General features: G+C 46.0%; 1 protein-coding gene across 2 annotated transcripts; it reads left to right on the forward strand.

Annotated features, from left to right (window-relative positions):
• The first annotated feature begins 1,041 nt into the window (after positions 1-1,041).
• NEK2 (NIMA related kinase 2) lies at positions 1,042-19,012 on the forward strand. Of its 2 annotated transcripts, none has more exons than XM_040636367.1 (10): positions 1,042-1,248; positions 2,372-2,493; positions 7,300-7,554; positions 8,427-8,644; positions 8,946-9,186; positions 11,546-11,628; positions 12,416-12,542; positions 13,478-13,694; positions 15,132-15,257; positions 18,180-19,012. In XM_040636367.1, the coding sequence occupies exons 3-10, from the start codon at positions 7,459-7,461 to the stop codon at positions 18,404-18,406; spliced, it is 1,335 nt and encodes a 444-aa protein (XP_040492301.1). In that variant the 5' UTR covers positions 1,042-1,248; positions 2,372-2,493; positions 7,300-7,458; the 3' UTR covers positions 18,407-19,012. The 2 variants fall into 2 exon arrangements, with proteins under 2 accessions (XP_040492301.1, XP_040492302.1); XM_040636368.1 differs by lacking the exon at positions 1,042-1,248 and adding an exon at positions 1,270-2,244.
• Positions 19,013-19,614: the final 602 nt, after the last annotated feature.

Raw genomic sequence — 19,614 nt, forward strand, 5'->3', positions numbered from 1 at the left:
CATGATCCCAGAGTCCTGGGATCGAGCCCCACACCAGGCTCCCTGCTCAGTGGGGAACCTGCTTCTCCCTCTGCCTCTCCCCCTGCTTGTCTCCCTCTCTGTCAAATAATGAATAAAATCTTTTTAAAAAATGCCTGTCACAGAGCCTCAGCAGTCAGCTGAACGTCTAGTGTTGTGTTTCCCTCCGTAACAAGAGAATTCTACTATAAACCATAGTAGCAATCACATCGGGGGCGTCTACAGCAGGTCAGACATGACACCCATGATTTCGCCCAACCCTCAGGGAAACCCTGTGAGGGAGGCATTATGTCCCCCTTTCTCCAGGGGAGGGACCCGGGGCTCCGGGGCCCTGGGTAACTGCCCGTCGTCTCATCCAGCTTGGGTGTGTGGGGCCGGCATCTGCCTCAGGTCCGTGTCGCTGAGGAGGAACACAGAGCCCTGCTTTTCCCTCCCACCCTCTCTCCACGTTCACACTGTGGCAGTAGGTGAGCTCTCTGGGGTCCAGCGAGGGGGGCGAGGTCTGGTCAGTGGGCAGATGCCAGGCCTCATGGCGCAGCGGTTAGAGCAGAGCCTACTCTAGACATTGGATCATTGCCGTTGATTTTTTAAAAATCCCCTCTCCTGGACCAAAGCAGGCCAGCCACACAAACTAGCTGTCAAGATCCTGATCTCTCGGAGGACGGACGCCACCGGGGGCTGCCACTCAGCACCCTGAGTTCACCAGTTGCCGTCTCTGTGCCCCCAGTTCCTCCTTTGTGAATTCCCCACGGGCAGTTGCGAGATGGGATCGGTGCTGGCCCGGGGCTGGCCGGAGCTCAGTGACCAGTCACCATGCGAGACCTGTCGCCACAGGCTTTCCCTTCTGCGTCTGCCCTCGGTTGTCCTCCCCGGCTACAGGCTACAGCCCTGAGGCTACTCTCCGGCGGGGCTTGGTCAAAGAATGAGTGCTGAGAAACAACGAAAGGGTGTGGGGCGCTTCCTCCTGGACTGAATCCAGACTCAAGTTCATTGCCGATGGGAGGCGCCCGGGAGCTCATGACGCGCCCTGCCCGGGGAGCAGACCCAGGCTGGTGCCTAGACTTTCGGTTCTTTCCCCTGAAAGTCAAAACAGAAGTTCCTCCTCTGACTTCCTGTGAAGCCTCCTCACTGAGCAAAGGCAGGCCAACAGCGCCCTTTCCGCGGCCTCCGCGGGCTGCTGGTCACGATCCTCGCCTTTCCCGTGGAACCTCATCCGTGGCCGCCGGGAAGGTGGGTGCTGTGAGGAACGTGAGCTCCATGAGGCACCTGTCGTGAGCGTGTAACTTGCAACCAGCCGCAGGCTGATGTCAGGAGAGTGGGGCAAGGAGGGTGGGAAGGCCACCCGTTCTGGGGACAGGGCCGGGCGGAAAGGCAGGGCCCCACAGGACACACACACACACACACACACACACACACACACACACACACACTGTCTATCTTCCTTCACCATCTGGTCCTGCTGGCTTCTACACCACTCGACTTGAAAATGCTCCTATGGGGCGTCTGGGTGGCACAATTGGTTGAGCATCTGACTCCTGATTTTGGCTCTGGTCGTGATCTCAGGGTCGTGGGATCAAGCCCCATGTCAGGCTCTGCGCTGGGAGTGGAGCCTACTTAAGATTCTCTCTCTCCCTCTCCCACAGCCCCTCTCCCCCCACTATCTCTTTCTCATAAATTTTTTTTTTTTAAAAAAGAAAATGCTCCTAGGTGGGTCACAGGCTCTCTGAATGACCTAATCCAGTGTTTCCATTTCTGCACTGACTTTATTTGCTCTTTCGACAATATCCAGCACTGTGGACCACGCCACATTTTTAAAAAACCATTTCCTGGGTTGGAAGCTGGGTTACAAGTTATTTCCCTATTGCTTCCTACCTCTTTGGTCACTCGCCTTGGTGTCCTTCGCTGGCTCTTCTGCCTCCTCGTGCCCAGCATGCCCTCCAGGCTCCTTTCCCATCTCCCTTATCACTCTGCCATTCTCAGGGCCTATTCCTCCCCACACCTGACCTCTGTCGCCACCGACTTCCAGCTCTTGTCTCCAGCCCAGACCACTCTGCTGAAACTTCGTGTCTGGCTGCCCACTGGTCAGCTCCCCCAGAGGCCCTGAGGCTGAGCGTGAGCTCAGTGTCCCCCACGCCAGCAGTTAGGACACCACCACCCGTCTGCTCACTCAAGCTGGGAGTTGTCCTCGTTCCTCCCCGACGTACATCTGATCTACCTCCCAGACAGGTCTGCCCCCCACCACCTTCTCCATTCCCACAGCCACTTCCTCAGTTCCGTTGGTATCATTTATCCCCTGGGTTTTACTACCATAAACTCCCACCTGAATTCCCGTCCCCACGTTCCCATTCTACAGTGTTATCAGAGTGACCTTCCCAGAGCACAGTCTGGTAATGCGCGTCTGCTCAAAGCCTCCATGGGGATTCCATCAGGAGATTGCATCTGCCCTCGGGTCGTCCTGCTCACCTGTTGCACAAGGTAAGCACACCGCACCCTTTGCTTTGCCAAACTGCAGCCCCTCCCTTGCCTCCCTGCTTTTACCCACAGTCCCTTTCCTCCTAATTCCCACCTGTCCTTCAGATGTAGTTCAAATGCAGCCTTTCGGGGCGCCTGGGTAGTGCAGTCGTTAAGCGTCTGCCTTCGGCTCAGGGCGTGATCCCGGCGTTCCGGGATCAAGTCCCACATCAGGCTCCTCCGCTGGGAGCCTGCTTCTTCCTCTCCCACTCCCCCTGCTGTGCTCCCTCTCTCGCTGGCTGTCTCTGTCAAATAAATAAATAAAATCTTAAAAAAAAAAAAAAAACACAAATGCAGCCTTTCCGGGAACATTTGCCCTGGCTGGCAGTCCCTGCCTTCCTCATCAGATCCGGGCTCCTCCTTCTGGGCTCCCTGAACATTTAGGGAAAGCTCTCTGAGCGTGATTTTCACACTGCATAGGGATAGCTGCTCTGCACCTGTCTCGCCTTTCCAGGGGGACCTCTCACTGTGTCTGTCTTTCAGTCAGTGTTGCTGGTAAAGGCAAAGAATGAAAAGAGAGGGAATGTTGAGAAATCTAATGCAGACATTGCTACTTAATAAAAAACTGTCACCTGGGGTCATACCAAGAGTCCTGGCTCTGACAGTTCTGGTGGATGTTCTGGAAATTGAGATAGAATCATAACGTGTCAAGCTGGAAGGGTCATTTAAGGTCATCTAATGTCACGTTCTCATTTTGTAGGGCCCAGAGAGGTGGAACGGATTCCCTAGGTGACACAGCTCAGCAAAAACAGAAAGGGGCTCCTAGACATCAAACCCCCTGCTTCTACACTTTCACTCTGCTGCCCCCTGAAGGAAGAATCGAGAGTGTTCTCTAGAAGCGGCTAAAGTCCTTTAGAAATACATTATGGCCTCAGCATTTGAGATTAGTTTTAACATTCTTCTTTACCAATTTATATCCTCAATATCCTCAGAGAGAACAGATATCCTTAATTTACAAGTATTATGAAAAATCATGTAAAACTGGTGAATGGCTCTCTGTCGGAAACTTGATCCTTACATTGAACAGAACTCAGCCTTGGACACACCATCCCTCTTTAAAATGGGGTAGCACTCAGAACTAAACACTATTTGGTTTTCAAAGATAAACTGCTTCTCCTCATATTCTTCCCTCCTGACGTTAAATCCAAAGCTGTCTCTTAGCTTGCATCTTGCCCTTCTGTTTATATGAAATAGTGTGTCACTGCTAGGGCCAGTCTCCGTAACACCTCATTCTTTTTTTCTAGAACACGGTTATCTACTCAGCGCATATGATGTCATGCACATTTTTTTCAGAAACATATTTTAGCTTCTGATTTTTATAAACAAAGAATCTTTCCTTTTTTTTTCTCTTTCTAGAAATCTTTATTAAGTAAGCACTTTAAAGAATTTCCATAATCCCTGACTTCAGATTGCTCCCGGGAATTGTAGAAAGAAAACACACAAAGCATTTGTCTGAGGTTCGAAATGTTCAATATGCAAATCTCAGAGTTTCCTGTCAGCACAGGCCCCTGCAGGTGGACTGGGGTGCGTGTACTAACACCTCGGTTTCTGTGTAGTGATTTGCAGCCCTCTAGTGGGTCTTTCACGTAACATTAAAAGGGAGGCAGAGGGCATTGAGGTATGGCTTGTTCTTTTGTTTGTTCCTTCATTTGTTCCTCCCTCCCTTCCTTCCTTCCTTCCTTCCTTCCTTCCTTCCTTCCTTCCTTCCTTCCTTCCTTCATTCAACGTACAAATGCCAGTGGAGTGCCCACTTACGTTCCAGGCACGTTTTAAGAGCCGGAGATACTGCAGTGAACAAAATAAACAAAAACAAATCCTATGCGTTGGTTACTTAAGACGAAGAAGACAGCGAGTAGAACACATTTGGAGCAAAGATCAGGAGCTTGATTCTAAACATGTTACCTAGAGAGACCTACTAGTCTTCCAACTAGCTTCTCTTCAAAATGAGCTGGTGTCTCGTGAGCAGAGCACACATAGTGCAGATAATCTCTTTATTTGGGATTTCACCACATTGCAGTTAAAACTGACCACAGGAGCAAGAAGACCGTGGAGACAGTGAATTCGACCCTGGGTGTGAGCGAGAAGTTCGAGCCTTGGCCCTGTTCTCATGGAACTGCTCAGCTCTTAGTTCTTGGTTTCTGTCTCAGTTCTCTATTTTCTTAATTCTTCCCACGATTTGTAATGGCTGAATTTCTCTGCACACGGGCACACGAGTACATCTGACCCCTCCGCCTCCAGGGCTGCATGTGAGTCCTCCTCACGGGGGGATCTTTGGCACCTGGCAGGGTCTCAATTTATATTTGTGGAAGGATGAGTTTTTGCTGTAATAGGTCAGAGAAACAGGATATTACATGAGAAACTAGTGATACAGACTAGTATATGGCATATTCTGAATGCATAAAAAACACAGTTAATTCCTCTTTTGGGAGACCACCGTGGGTTGAAGGCAGTCAGGGAAATTTTCAGGGAAGAAACCGAGTGCAATCCGAGTCTTAAAAAATTGGCAGAAGATGGAGGAAGGAGAGAGGAAGTGACGGGGGAAGGGGTGTTTCCTGTAAAGTGTTCCTGATTGGCTTCCACATGCTTCTTGCCTCCAGGTCTCTGCTCTGGGCTGTCCTGCCCCTTACTCCCACCCAGTGGTATGGACTAACTCTGGCCGGTCCTTAGGGTTTGTCACGCCATGCCTATGTCACTTTTTATCTTTGTGATCACGCCTCCCCTGTCTCTTCTCTAATGAACACCTAGCATATCAATACCTATCATTACACCTGGCACATGGTAAGTGCCCAATAAATATTTGTGGAACGAATATATGTGTCTAGATGGCACTCTCCATACTCGTGGGATGGCCTTTCCCCAATATTCTCTGCCATAGGACTGGGGCATTTGAAACATGAGTACTTCAGGGCTCACTCCAAATCCTTGCATGATTATTAATAAGCTACTTCTCATACTTTCATTTAACAAAAATTTATTGCATGCATCCTTTTACAGGACTTATGTTGGCTGCAAGGAGCTTGGAGCTGAGCTACTGTCAGACCCATGTAAACAAATAATGATAAGTTACAAGAGAAGTGTTGATTTACGCACGAGGCGGTCTGTGAATATTGCAGATGAAAAAATTGCTTGTTTTAGCATGCTAGAGGAGACTTCCTGGGGTATAGGAAAGAAAGCTGGCATTGAGTATTGAAAGACAAGTTGTATCGTCTGGACAGACATGGGGGTGAGGGAGTGGTTAAGGGAGTAGGGTGGGCAGTATTCCACACAAATGGAATAACAGGTACAAAGGTGATGGTGGCAGTGGCGGTGGGAGCTGAGAAAGTGTGCCAGGTTTGGGGAACCGGTGCAAAACATGAGAGCAGAAGAGTGGCCAGAGACAAGGTGCAGGACTGGATTTGGGGCAGGCCAGCCAAAGAGCCCCATGAATGTCAATCTTTAAGAAGTACTAAAATAAAAAAAATTACAATGCCAATTAACTCAGATACTTGTGGCTCCTTACATAACTTTTGAAACCTAAATTGGTCCTATTCCCTTGAGGTAAGACAGTGTCCTTGAATGTTACTTTAAAAATGCTTCTGGCTGGCAATTCCAATTATGCTATATTCAGTGCATGTAAGAAATTCCTTATTTTTAACAGAAAGAGGTTTGTAATTCTTATTAATAGAAAATCAAGTTCCTTTCAACTCCATGCTGAACAGATATTTAAAGAAAATTGACCTACTTATGCACTGCCAACTTATTAGCCTTCTGGTAATGGACTAATCCTCCATTCAGGGCTGGCCCCCTCTTCCAGTAAAAATGGGACTCTTTAATCTGACTAGGTGAGCTGGGCACCCAGAAGAGGCTATATCTTATGAAGTTTTGTCAATTAATTATGTGTTTGGCACCCCAAATAACCTATGTGGTAGTCTTTTCTAATAAAAAATTTTTTTGTAGTTGTCTTAAAGGTAAACCTGACTGTCTCTGCCCGAGAGCCACTGTATTCTCCTGGATATTCCAAAATATCAAGGACTTCCATATTCTACACTGAGGTTTTGCATACATCCTGTACATGTTAAGCAGGACTCTAAATTTAGTGTTCAAAAATATAGTCCCTCTACGGTGACTACGCCCTAAGGTCATGTGTAAGCTTTAAATCATTTCTATGAGTATCCACTGTTTTCAAATTGATTCTTCTCTTCCTGACTGTTGGACCTAAAGCAAATAATCTAACTCTTCTGTGCTTCCGTTTCCTCATGGGAAAGTACACTAATTCCTGCATTATAGGTTTGTGTTGAGGAATAAACGAGACAACACATGTAAGTGCTTGGCACAGTCCCCGACCATTGTCTGAACCTGTTCACGCACCTTTAGTAGAGGTTCTGTACTTTGCATCTCAGCACTCAGGTCCCACCACGTCTTCAGTGTGATCCCGCCCAGGCTCAGGGTTCAGGAACTTAAGAGGAGGGTGTGTGCAGAAGAGAGTGGCTAGTGTGAGGGGTCATAGTGCAAAGGTCAGAAGGCAGCTGGTGGCGGCAGAGGGCAAAGAAGTCCGAGGAGAGGTCGCCGGACTTCGATTACCTTGGCTACCTCAGCAGGAGGGACATACCGGCGGAGACACGCCTACACCTGCTTTGTATCCCCCGCCTCCCTTTGGTTTAGCTCCGCCTCTTTCCCCCACGGGGCGCGGGGCGGGGGGGGAAGCCGACGCCGAGGGGGACGCCGACGCGGTTGCCTAGCGATACGCCTTTCCCAAGATGCCTAGGATGTTGTGCTCTTCTAACCAATCAGAGAGGCGAAGCGACCTCACCGCGGGCCAATAGGCTTCCAGGCCAGGGCCCGCGTCGGTTAAACCGGGCTGGAGACTGGAGCGGCAAAATAGGTAGTGTGGCTCGGAGGGGTCTCAGAGCCGGCGGAGCGACCTGCAGGAGACCTGCGGCGGGCCCGGCCATGCCTACTCGGGCGGAGGACTACGAGGTGCTGTACACCATTGGCACGGGCTCCTATGGCCGCTGCCAGAAGATCCGGAGGAAGAGCGACGGCAAGGTGAGCGCGGGCCACCTCCGTGTCTCCGCCCCAGCAGCGGTTCCGCCCGCCTGCGGCGAGCGCCCCCGGGCTCCTGGGAGGCAGGGGAGCGAGAGGCCTGGGGCCGTGGGTCTCCAAGGCGGGGTGCCTGGCAGAGTTCATCTCTTTCAGGTCTGTGTCTGTCCTGGGTCGCTCAAGGGCTGGAAGACTGCGTCTTTTGAGATCTCTCTTTTCTATTTTCCTTTCTCTTCCCTTTTCCTCCTTTTTCCTGCTTTGACTTGCTAAGGGCCTCCCATTAGTGACAGATAGCTGTCTTGAGCTCTTTTCAGAGTAGAGTAGTCCTCTTGGACCTGGGAAAGAGGCAGGACCACCAGAACCTGGAGATTTTGTCTTGGAGTCAGAACTCATTTAAAATACCCATTCTTCGGATTATTGGAGCCTTATTTCCCACTGTGTGTAGGTAGATCTTATACAGGAAGAAATAAGGGAGAGGAAACTGCCTGGCTGCTGATGGAGGGATCTTTACTAAGGTCTCTCACCCTGGAAAAGTTTGACTGGTTGGAATGATGAGGAACTTTGACTACCTCTGCCCCAGCTTTGACCACAGTACCTTCTGCCCACCTGCCACAAAGCAACTGAGGGTAGGAGGTTGGAGGATGCCCAGTATGCCTCATCCCCCTCTCTCCTATTGCATCATTTATTGCTTGAAATTTAGGGCAAAGTTATGGAAATAAACGCAGGGGTTCTTATGTTCATTGAACTAAATTAGATGATAACGACCGTGTGATCTGTTTAATAGAGAAGTGCCTTTTACAATTTTCAGAGGTTAGAATGTTCATTCTTTGTCTTTGAATATAATGAGTTCATTCACACCTTGGAAATTCTTACTTCAGATATTAGTTTGGAAAGAACTTGACTATGGCTCCATGACAGAAGCTGAGAAACAGATGCTTGTTTCTGAAGTGAATTTACTCCGTGAACTGAAACATCCAAACATCGTCCGTTATTATGATCGAATTATTGACCGAACCAACACAACACTGTACATCGTAATGGAATATTGCGAAGGAGGGGACCTGGCTAGTGTAATTACAAAGGGAACAAAGGAAAGGTAAATTAATCTTTTAAACTTAAGCTGAGAATAGGCCAAGTTTCATTTCTGTTAAGCATCCTGTTGCAGGATTGGGGATGAAGTACTTAGCAATGTGGAAGACTGTTCTTGTATTTGTTTGGTGGGTCCGTAGTACTTTAGAAAATCCCTGGTGAATCAACACCCATATCTCTTATTGAAAATAAGAGGTTTTTTTTCCCCTATTTGTACACTTTGAAAACAAACTAGATACTTCACATTGTCCCATCTTTTTAATGGTTTTGTTCAGAAGTTATATGCTGTATAACTGCTTTGGTTTCAGACAATACTTAGATGAAGAGTTTGTTCTTCGTGTGATGACTCAGTTGACTCTGGCCCTAAAGGAATGTCACCGACGAAGCGATGGTGGTCATACTGTGCTTCATCGGGATCTGAAACCAGCCAACGTTTTCCTGGATGGCAAGCAAAATGTTAAGCTTGGGGACTTTGGGCTAGCTAGAATATTAAACCATGATACGAGTTTTGCAAAAACATTTGTTGGCACGCCCTACTACATGTCTCCTGTAAGTACTTCAGAATTTAGATACTTTTTAAACATCCTAATGCTAAGCATTCAAATGCAGGGAAATTGAGGTTTTGTTCATTTGTTTGCTTAGTAATACACAATAGCCAAGGATTAATAGTGTTGTTCATTTTAAATTTCTGTTTTTCCAAATGGATCACCAGACTGTTAAATTCCTCTATATCAGCAATTAAAGTGAAATGCTTTTTTTTTTTTTTTAGATTATTTATTGAAGAGAGAGAGCGCATGCATGAATGCATGAGTGGAGGGAGGGGCAGAGGGAAAGGGAGAGAATCTCAAGGAGATTCCCAGCTGAGTGCCAAGTTCAACTCGGGGTTCAATCCCAGGACCCTGAGATTCATGACCTTAGCTGAAACCAAGTCAGACTGAGCCACCCAGGCTCCCCTAAAGAGAAGCTTTTATTCAATGACTGCCAAGTGCTGGGATTACAAAGATGAAATGGGTTTTGTCTCTGGCCTCAAGAGCGACATTTCCCAAAGTGCCATGGGTCCTGTACACCAGCTTGGACTTATTTGGAGGGTTTGTTTAAAATGCAGAGTCCTGGGCCCCAAACCCAAATCCAGTGAATCTGGGTCTCTGGACTGGTTTTTGCATGCTTCTTCACCCCTACCCCCTTCCACTTTTCATTTTGGACTCTGCCTTTTAACAGACTCTGTAGATGACTCTTGTGCAGGCAGATTCAGGAGTCACCTCGGATAACATGTTTGTACAGTGTTAGCTTCTTGTACTGTGCTTGTTTTTGGTTGCCTTTTCCGGGGGCGAAGCTGCAGCCCACCCACCTTATGTAGCCATTCCTTCTGTTGCTGGATATTTTGTTTCCAAAATTTCTTACGCTTCTAAGAAGCCCTGCTCTGCATACCTTTGTGTGAATTGTCCTTTCTTTCTTTTTGGTTATTTCCTTGGCATGTAGCTCTCAGATTGAAATTGCTAGGTCAAAGGATAGGAACTGTTTATGACTCTCTAGATATTAGCTGCTGGCTCTTGAAAAGCTTGAAGCAGTAAGTGCTATGACCAGTGTGTTGTATATGAAATCTGAGCAGATCAACATGGAGATGTATTCATTTTTTTTAACAGTTCACAAACATTTCTAGGATTTTCCAGATCTTTTTGAGTTATTTTCACCCATCTGACTCTAGTATAAAACTTTGTAAATTAACGATTTTGTTTTTGACTAAGAGTAGACATTGCCAGAACCGTGTCATTTTCTCAGTGGATCAGATTCCGAACAGAAAGCCTTTAACATAAAGGAAAATTATCCAGAAGTGGTTCTTGGAAAATTTGAAACCTATGTAATTCTTTTGTTCCTTTTCCCTCCTGCTCTTGTAATTAGATAAGTTCAGCCCTCCCTCCCTAAGGCATTGATTGTCAGGAAGTGGTACCAGACTCACCTGTTGGGAGTTTAAAACACCAAGCGTCCTGAAGGTGTTGGTACTAGATTCTGTGCCCTCTGTAGAGAATAAGAACTGTGGTGGACTATGTATGTGTGGGAGACAGGCAAATGATTAAATTAGAAAATGAGAATGTGAGTTAATACTGTGATTTATACTGCGGACTAAGGGGAAAATATATAAATGGATAACTCAATTAGCCACTTATGTCTATATCCATTTAAATGTGGGCCAGATATATGTTTTGGTTATTCTGAAATTTTTTCTGGTTCTTTTTCTTTCTCTGGTTCTTTTAAAATGGAGTTTCTAGGGGCGCCTGGGTGGCACAGCGGTTAAGCGTCTGCCTTCGGCTCAGGGCATGATCCTGGCGTTATGGGATCGAGCCCCACATCAGGCTCTTCCACTATGAGCCTGCTTCTTCCTCTCCCACTCCCCGTGCTTGTGTTCCCTCTCTCGCCGGCTGTCTCTATCTCTGTCGAATGAATAAATAAATAAAATCTTTAAAAAAAATAAAAAAAATAAAATAAAATGGAGTTTCTAGATTATGAATTCCTTGAGGGTAGAGGTTTGAATTATCAGCGCCTGATCCATTGTAACACAATAACGTTTGTGAATGAAAATAAGTGAATGAATTATATAGGACAAAGTACATTAGGATAAGATCATTACCTTTTCTCCATTATAAATTTGAAGATAAAATATAAAGTACTGTCTTTTGTTATTATAATACAAGATCTGACATAAACTGAATGAGCCTTTTTGATGTTTTTGTTACAGATATAAAAATATTTTATAATATAAAATTTTTTCCTTTTTTTTTTTTTTTTTTTTTTGCTCCGAGTCAATATTACCAAACGTACAGGTTCCATTTTTGTCTCGGGTCATTTTGTAAGTTTTAAAACAATAAACGTTTAACTCCTCCTACATTTTTGCCCTTTCTTCCTCCTTTAGGAACAGATGAATCGCATGTCCTACAATGAGAAATCGGATATCTGGTCACTAGGTTGTTTGCTGTATGAATTGTGTGCATTAATGTAAGTACGATGAAGACAGAGTTCTGGTCTGAGGTACAGTCACAGAGGCTTGTCACCTTTCACTGGGTTCTGCCTTTTGAGCACCTGTGCGTATTCAAGTCTGAAAGACTCATACCTTGGGTTAAAATTAAGATAGATGGACAGCACAGACCTGTACCCCTGAAACAAAGAATACATTGTATGTTAATAAATAATAAATAAATAAAATTTTTTTGGAAAGATGGACAGGTTAAAAAATTATTTCCAAATTGATGGTGTAACCCTGGGACTATTCACACTTCTCACCTGGCTCGATGCAGCCCTTGCTGGACTGATGCTTAGCTCAAGGGGAGAGAGCACACAGGTCAGGCCCATGGAAGAAATGCAACAAAAATCTGGGGGAGAGGTCTGGGGATCTGGAGAACAAGAAAGAGCTCCCATTCTTTTCCCCTTTTTTCCCTTCTAAACTATTCTGTAGAGCAGTGGTTCTCAGCCAGGGAGCAGAAAACAATTCTGCCCTCCATGGGACATTTGACAGCGTCTGGAGACAGTTTTGGGTGTCACAGCTACAGGTAGCTACTGGTATCTCATGCATAGAGGCCCCTGGTGCTGCAAAATGTAGTAGGATGCACAGGACAGCCCCCCCAACAAGCATTACATGACCCTAAATGTCTAACGCCAAGGTCGGGCAACTTCGCTGGAAGACAATCCCAGAAGAAGCCTAAATTCAAACTGGAGCTCCAATTGTGCTTTTGATTTCGTTCCTACTCTTTATTTTCATTTTTACATGAAAAACATTTTCCCCCAGGCCTCCATTTACAGCTTTCAACCAGAAAGAACTAGCTGGGAAGATCAGAGAAGGCAAATTCAGGCGAATTCCCTATCGTTACTCTGATGAATTGAATGACATTATTACGAGGATGTTAAATTTAAAGGTAAAGAGTATAAGATTATATTGTCTGTTTCGATCTCTCAATTACGTTGTGGAGTAGTGCATTTTCTGTCTTGGAGCACTGAAACTGAAGAAGCATTAGCTGTATTTCCTTAGCTAAATCTACTCTGTTAATGCCAGTGAAAATGTAAATTTGGCAAATTGTGCCTCCTTGCTGGCCTACCTTCTGTGCTGTCTTTATGTCTCCTCCCTCTCTCTGCCCTGCTAACAGATGGCTGGTAGCAAAGCAAGATTGCAGAAAAGCTCCAAATCCTCAGTTCCCTTGTCTACCTCAGTGTGGCAGGTGGTAAGGGAAGGGGCCACTAAGAAGACTTCATTACCCTGCCTCTCACTCCACTTGAGAGATCAGAGACCAGAGATGGGGCAGGGGAGGGCTGGCTAGAAAGAGTTGAGGGGAAATAAATAAAGAGATTAGGTGGAAAGAATCCGGCCGTGGGATGGGGAGGGAGATGTCCTAGGGTCAGGTTGATGTAAGAGCAGGAGTTCAATGCTGTGGAATTACAAAGAAGGGTAATGGTGACCAACAAGACTGAAAGTCAGAGAGACTCTTCAGAGATACAAGGGCAGGGCGGGCCCTAGAGCAGACCTAGCAGTGCCACCAAGCACCAGCTCAGGGACTGAACTTTTTTTAGAAAGGTTAAGGGGAAACAAAGGGCTAGCCAGCCCTCCCCTGCCCCATCTCTGGTTAAGGGGAAACAAAGGTAAGCTCACATCTGCATTACCTTGTGGACCCAGAACCTCGTGGGTTACTAAAGCCCCCAGTGAACTTAACCTTTCTAGGTGTTTAAGACCCATCCATAAGGGTGTCCTTTCTTTCGTCTCGGAAATGTATGCCATTTTTCATGCACCTGCTCTTTTAGGATGAGTGTTTATTGTGTTATGAAGTCTGATTATAACACCGAACATTTTTCCCCCCAGGATTACCACCGACCGTCTGTTGAAGAAATTCTTGAGAATCCTTTGATAGCAGACTTGGTTGCAGAAGAGCAAAGAAGAAATCCCGAGAGAAGGGGGCGTCGATCAGAACCAGAGAAGCTGCAGGATTCCAGCCCAGTGCTGGGAGAGCTGAAGCTAAAGGAGCTGCAGCTGCAGGAGCGAGAGCGAGCCCTCAGAGCTCGAGAAGAGAGGCTGGAGCGTAAGTCCGAACGGGGGCAGCGCACCGGAGCGCTGTGGTCCGATGTGCCTGTCATCTGCTTGTGAACAGAGTATTCGATACGTGTATGTTCTACCAGAACATTCTTATAAATATTTGAGAAACCAAAATACATATTATAAAATAGTAAATGAAGCGCCTGGCGCCTTCACGCTGAGCCTCTTTCTGAGCTTGGTCGCTCTTACGGTTGGTTACTGACCGTGATGACCCTTTCACGTAGCCATTACGCTGTCCCGTGGAGCTACTTTTTCTTTCCCTTCCTTCCTGTATTTACCCTGACTTTTTTTCCCATTGTAAAAGAGGGTTTTCACATTTGCTGCCTTCCATAATAAAAGCCATCACGTTCACTTTCCGATGTGGCTTCCCCAGCACAGGCCAGGTGTAAAATCCTGTCGAGTGGGGGACTCGACACGTTCAGGAAACTCGGTAGAGCACAAGGTGTCCTAGGTCCGTAGACACGGATGAGTATTCACTGATGGGGTGCTAACGAGTTCTTGATGGTGGAAGTGTGTCTCCTCCCCTGTCGTACGAGCCGCTACCCAGGTTTTCCCCCCGATGCAGGGTAGTGACTGCCGGGAGGCCTCACGTCAACATTAAGGGACGAGGGAGGGGGTGACGACCGTCTCCTGCCACCCTCGCGGCTCACTTGGTTTTGCTTCTGCAACTGTATGGCCAACGCGGACTATACACACGTTTGTGTTTAAATGAACTTACAAAGCATCCAATGCATTCCTTACTGTTTTACTTTCCGATGACGGTCGTATAGGGCCCAGAGATGTGCTTTCTGCAGAAGTATGATCTATGCTCACCCAGAAACCTTTTCTTGATGCTTTTGTCAAAAGAATTTGTAAAACAAACCTTTTATTAAGACTTTTCCCGCTGTTCTGTAGTTTCTTACAGCAACTGAAATCTGAGCTTTCTGAATTCTGGGCCATGAATTTAAAAACTGGCCTACGTTCCTGATCTAAAGAAGCACCTCCTGAGTTGTGGTTTTTTTTCTCTTCCACTTGGGTGCTGTCACTCACCCGGAAGAAGAAGGAGGGTTTGTTCTGTGAGGTCAGGTAACGCCAGAAAATGGACCATTGCCCATTCTCCGTAGAGAGCAGAGATGACTTTAGGTGTTTATTTTCCCAAATGGGTTCCTCTAAGACAACATGACCAAAGGTTGACGCCAACTTCGTATTTGTGCTTAAACCGGTCCTTAACGAGAACACCTGAGACAACACACCGCATACTGAAGGGCTGAATTATAACCTAGCACAACAGGCTGACCGGGGTCTCTGGCGAGAAAACCTTCCCAGCGCCGGTGAGGCCCGCTGGTCTTAGTGATGAGGAGAAGCGGTGAGATTGCCAAGTGTGGACTGTCTTCTGCCTGTTGCCTCCTGTTAACATTGTTCTTGTCCCCTTGCCTTTTTAAAGAGAAGGAACGGGAGCTTTGTGTTCGGGAGAGGCTGGCAGAGGACAAGCTGGCTAGGGCAGAAAGTCTGTTGAAGAATTACAGCCTGCTGAAGGAGCAGAAGTTCCTGCGTCTGGCGAGTGGTCCAGGTATGAGAATCAGCTCCGTCGACAGAAGCTGCCTCCCCCCCCCCCCATGAAGGAGTGGCCCCAGTATTGCCGCCCTGGGGCTTTGGCAGCCCTTGCAATTGACAGTCTTCCGTTTTAAGATGGAGTGTACTGAATATACGCATTTCAGTGGAAATAATAATGATTCTGTGATAGCAGTGATTTTCTTGCTGGGTTCATAGACTCGAGGCAATGAGTCATGATGAATTCGTCTTCAATTTTATTCACCTCATCAAACTGCGCGTGTAGTTTTTGATATTTGTTTTTAAAAGGTACATTTTTAAAAATGTTGTGCATTTCAGATTTTTCTCTGGGTATATTATCAAAACTCTACATTTCTCTCCGTTTTGCCACCGCCTTTACAGGAAGTATGGCTGAAGAGGTGTGATAAACCGATCATAGACTAAGCCATCACTTTGGGATCTTTGCTAAGACCCTTCACATTGAAACGTGTTTGTCAAAATTCGGTTGGTTGACCTCTCCGTGCGCTGTTTGTGTTCCTCCCGTTACTCGGTGTCGTCCGCAGACAGTCAGCCTTCCCAGCGCCCTGCCTTTGCGGGCCTTGTGCCCTCGCTCTGCTCTGTGAGGCGTGGTTGGCGCGCACACCAGCGAGCCACCTCTAACGGGCCTTCTCCGGTCCACAGAAACCCTACATCCAACTTAATCTGCTCTTTGAGATGATAGAAAATGCACAGCGTTAAACCTCTTTCCTCTAAATTTCTTTATGACACAAATTGTTTCTTATAGAATGTTTTTGTTGGTTTTAAAAACTGAGTATCTGAATTTTCCAGGGAAACTGAGGCAGAGTCCTTATGGCTTTCTATGACCATGGAGGGCGGCATTGGTGAAAGCTGTCCTTTCCATCTGGAGTATATTGAGAGAGAATCTGGTCACTTCAGGGAGCATGACAGCATTTTGTATCTGGAACAGACAAAAAAAAGTACTTCAGTCAGTCTAATGGTTATAATAACATTATAGAAGAAGTGAGTGAAGTAAATGAAAGAAGATTTATATAAAACTTGGGCTTCATCTCTTTTGAAATATCTTCTTTTTTCTCAGTATTGCTACCTACCATTTCAGTATTTTTAGACTATTTATTCCAGCTTTTCTCCTTATGCCACCCACAAAGACAAAATAGGCCGAAATTATGATCACTGTGGTAGAGCAAGGAAACATCTTTATCTGGGTGAGTTTCATGCATCAAACCTGTTGTTCCAGAATTCTCGAAGGTCCTGCCAGGTCTGCTCCTCCAGGGAAAGAGCTTATTTACATCTTGCCCTGACAGTGGTTGAACACAGGCTGGAAGAGCTAGAGCACGACGATGTGTCTCAGTACAGGATATAGAACCAGGTGTGTGTAGACACTGAGGTGTGTCTATCGATGTGAGTCATGGCGACCACTTGAAACGAGCTGTAGGAGTCAAGGACCCCCCGGGGCTAGGGGCTACTTGATGGCAAGTGAGCACTGACCGCTCTGAGCACGTCAGTCATAAACAACAAAGCAGGGACGAGTGGGTGCCCTTGTGCGCTCAGGACAGTTGGAAATATCCTCCCCTGGGCTATAAACTTCAGACCGGAGGAAGTGTAATATGTCAAAATCATCCCGGTCCGCAGCAGCGTCTCCGTAAACACTCAGTGTATTTAATGAAGTGTTAACTCCTTTTCTATGTAGTGAAGTACAAATTCTTTTCTAAACACTTCTTCGAAAACTGCCCCATTCGTCAGATTTGCAGTGTATGTTTGGTTTATAACGACAGAGGTTCGTGATAATAAAGGTGGACATCTTTGAAACTGTAGAGTTAAGGGCAAAAAGCCATCGAGTTAGCTTTGCAGCGGGAACAGGCACGATGTAGGAAACGGGAAGTCCCAAGACAACCGGAAGGCAGCACTTCTCTCTGCAGCCTGCCCCATCCAGACCCCGGCCCGACCCCAGGGCCTTTCCTTTTCTTGGGCCAAGAGCAGCTCCTCCAGAGAGACACACGGCTTCTCGCTTCCTCCCTTGCATCAAGTGTCTGCTCAAAAGTCACCCTACTATGCAGCTTTCACCCCCGCAAACACCACCCAGCCCTTCTGTCTCCCTTTCTCAGTATTATTTTCCGCCATACGGCACCTCAAATATTCCTCCCGTGTGCTTGTTTACTTGTTGATGGTCTGTCTCCTCCTACAGGAATGGGACCTTTTGTTCGATCCACAATGGCCCGTTCAGGGAGCTCAGTAAATATTTGAACATAGTTCCTTTAAATGAACACAGAGGAAAAATGGAAAGGTTCTAGAATTCAAAACTGCAAGTCCCCAGCCCCCAGATAGTTCTGTCAGTAGCAAATAGTGTAGCCACTTCAAGTACATTTTTCTTCATGTAAAAGACACAATTCACATTTTTCACTACACCATTAACTTGAATTACCTTTTCTGTGCTGAATTTACCTAGGTTCTTTTTTGAAACAAGTTCCTGCTCAATTAAGCTGCTTTGAAATAAGTGTTCTTGAATACTTAACCAAAACTATATGTGTTCTCTGTTAAAAAAAGAACCTCTGCTTCCTTACTTTTGTGGGAGTTACGTGTTCCGGTTACAATAGCACTTGTTTTCAAGAATAGAGATAAATCACATTGATTTCCAGAAGTTTTACATTGTGGCCTGTAATCCCCAATGCACTTATTAACCTTAAAGGAAGAGTTGGTTGTTAAGAGAATACGTTCCTTGGCGCATTCCAGGATTAAGTTTTTCAATGCTGTGGGTTAAAAAATGGATTGATTTCCGCCAGCATCATGGCCCTACCCTCCTAGCCCAGAGAAAATAACGCAGGTCCCCAGATTTCAAAGGTGAATGGAAAGAATAAATGGTTTTGAGAAATCTGAGAAGTATGGAGAAGTTGAACTTAAAACCCTTTCTCTTTTTTTTCTAAAGAACTTTTCGATCTTCCATCCTCGATAATTAAGAAGAAAGTTCATTTCAGTGGGGAAAGTAAAGAGAACGTCCTGAGGAGTGAGAACGCTGAGAGTCTGCTCACCTCCAAGTCCAAGTGCAAAGACCTGAAGAAAAGGCTTCATGCTGCTCAGCTCCGCGCTCAAGCGTTGTCAGATATCGAAAAAAATTACCAGCTGAAAAGCCGACAGATTCTGGGCATGCGCTAGCCTAGCAGAGAGACCCAGAGCTGTGCCCAGCATTGAGCCCGGCCCGCCCTTGGAAGACTGATACTCAACTGCTGTAGCTTTCCGTACTTGGTTCCGTGAGCCATGCCTTTCTGTAGAGTGAGCAAGATACTTTGGAATTGCTTTGGCGGTTCTTCTGCGTCCACACCTTTCATTTTTCTTTCTTTATAGAAAGATTGACATTTTCTTGGTTGGTTGGGCTTTTAATCCGTTGTGTGATTACTACTGGAACATGAAACATGACATTCTGAATGTTGGGAGAAAATAATGTTAGGAAAAAAATACCCAGATGTAGCACTTAGAAGTTTTAAACGACTGAGTGGTGTTCCTACAATTGTCATGCCTAGATGTAAGGTTTTAAATGTTCTTGAGCTTAGAAAACCTAATTGGATACAAATTGGCCACCAATACTGTGACATCTCGCTCATAAATGTCCCATTGGTCTGCAGTGGAAATCTGTCACCTCTTGTGAAATTCATCTCTGTGATGTCTATATTCTTCCTTTTTATTCTATTTAAGTGTGTTTGAGCTGGCTGTCATTTACCACCTGTTTCTCACTAAATAAAAGAATTGTTTAGTTTTCCTATATTTATGTCTCTTGCATTTGTTGATATCTTAGTCGAGGGCGTCAGTGTCTGTGGTTCATGGGCATGGCAGGCAGAGGAGAGAACATTCGTCTGATCTCGTGAGAGCCGTGATGGTATTTTATTCTCCATCTCATGAATCCGTCTAAGACAATCGTCCTGAACTAGGGGCCACTGTGCCCCCCAGTGGACATTTGGCAGCTTTGGAGACAGGAATTGTAATGATTGTGGGGAGGGCATTATTTGCATCTCGTGGGCAGAGGCCAGGGCTGCTGGTAAACACCTACGGTGCACGGACCGTGCCGCCACAAAATCCCTCTTTTTTTCCTTCCTGCCTGCCTTCTTTTCTTTTCTTTTCTTTTCTTTTCCTTTTTTCTTTTCTTTTTTTTTCTTTCTTTCTTTTTCTTTCTTTCTTTCTATCTTTCTTCTTCTTTCTCTTTCTTTCTTTTTCTTCTCTTTCTCTCTTCTTCCCTTCCTCTCTCTCTTTCTCTCTTTCTTTCCCTCCCTCCCTTCCTTCCTTCCTTCCTTCCTTCTAGTGCTACTCTTCAGAAATCTGATCCAGGCTAAAACTTGTTGGAACATATTCCGCCCTTGAAGGAAACTTAC

Source organism: Ursus maritimus, unplaced genomic scaffold (genome assembly GCF_017311325.1).
Source record: "Ursus maritimus isolate PB19 unplaced genomic scaffold, ASM1731132v1 scaffold_2, whole genome shotgun sequence".
NCBI lineage: Eukaryota > Metazoa > Chordata > Mammalia > Carnivora > Ursidae > Ursus > Ursus maritimus.

Coding starts and splice junctions, on each gene's coding strand:
- NEK2 (XM_040636367.1), top strand. CDS start 7,459: ATGCCTACTCGGGCGGAGGACTACGAGGTGCTGTACACCATTGGCACG. Junction 7,555..8,426: donor GGAGGAAGAGCGACGGCAAG/GTGAGCGCGGGC, acceptor TTCTTACTTCAG/ATATTAGTTTGGAAAGAACT. Junction 12,543..13,477: donor CGAGGATGTTAAATTTAAAG/GTAAAGAGTATA, acceptor TTTTCCCCCCAG/GATTACCACCGACCGTCTGT.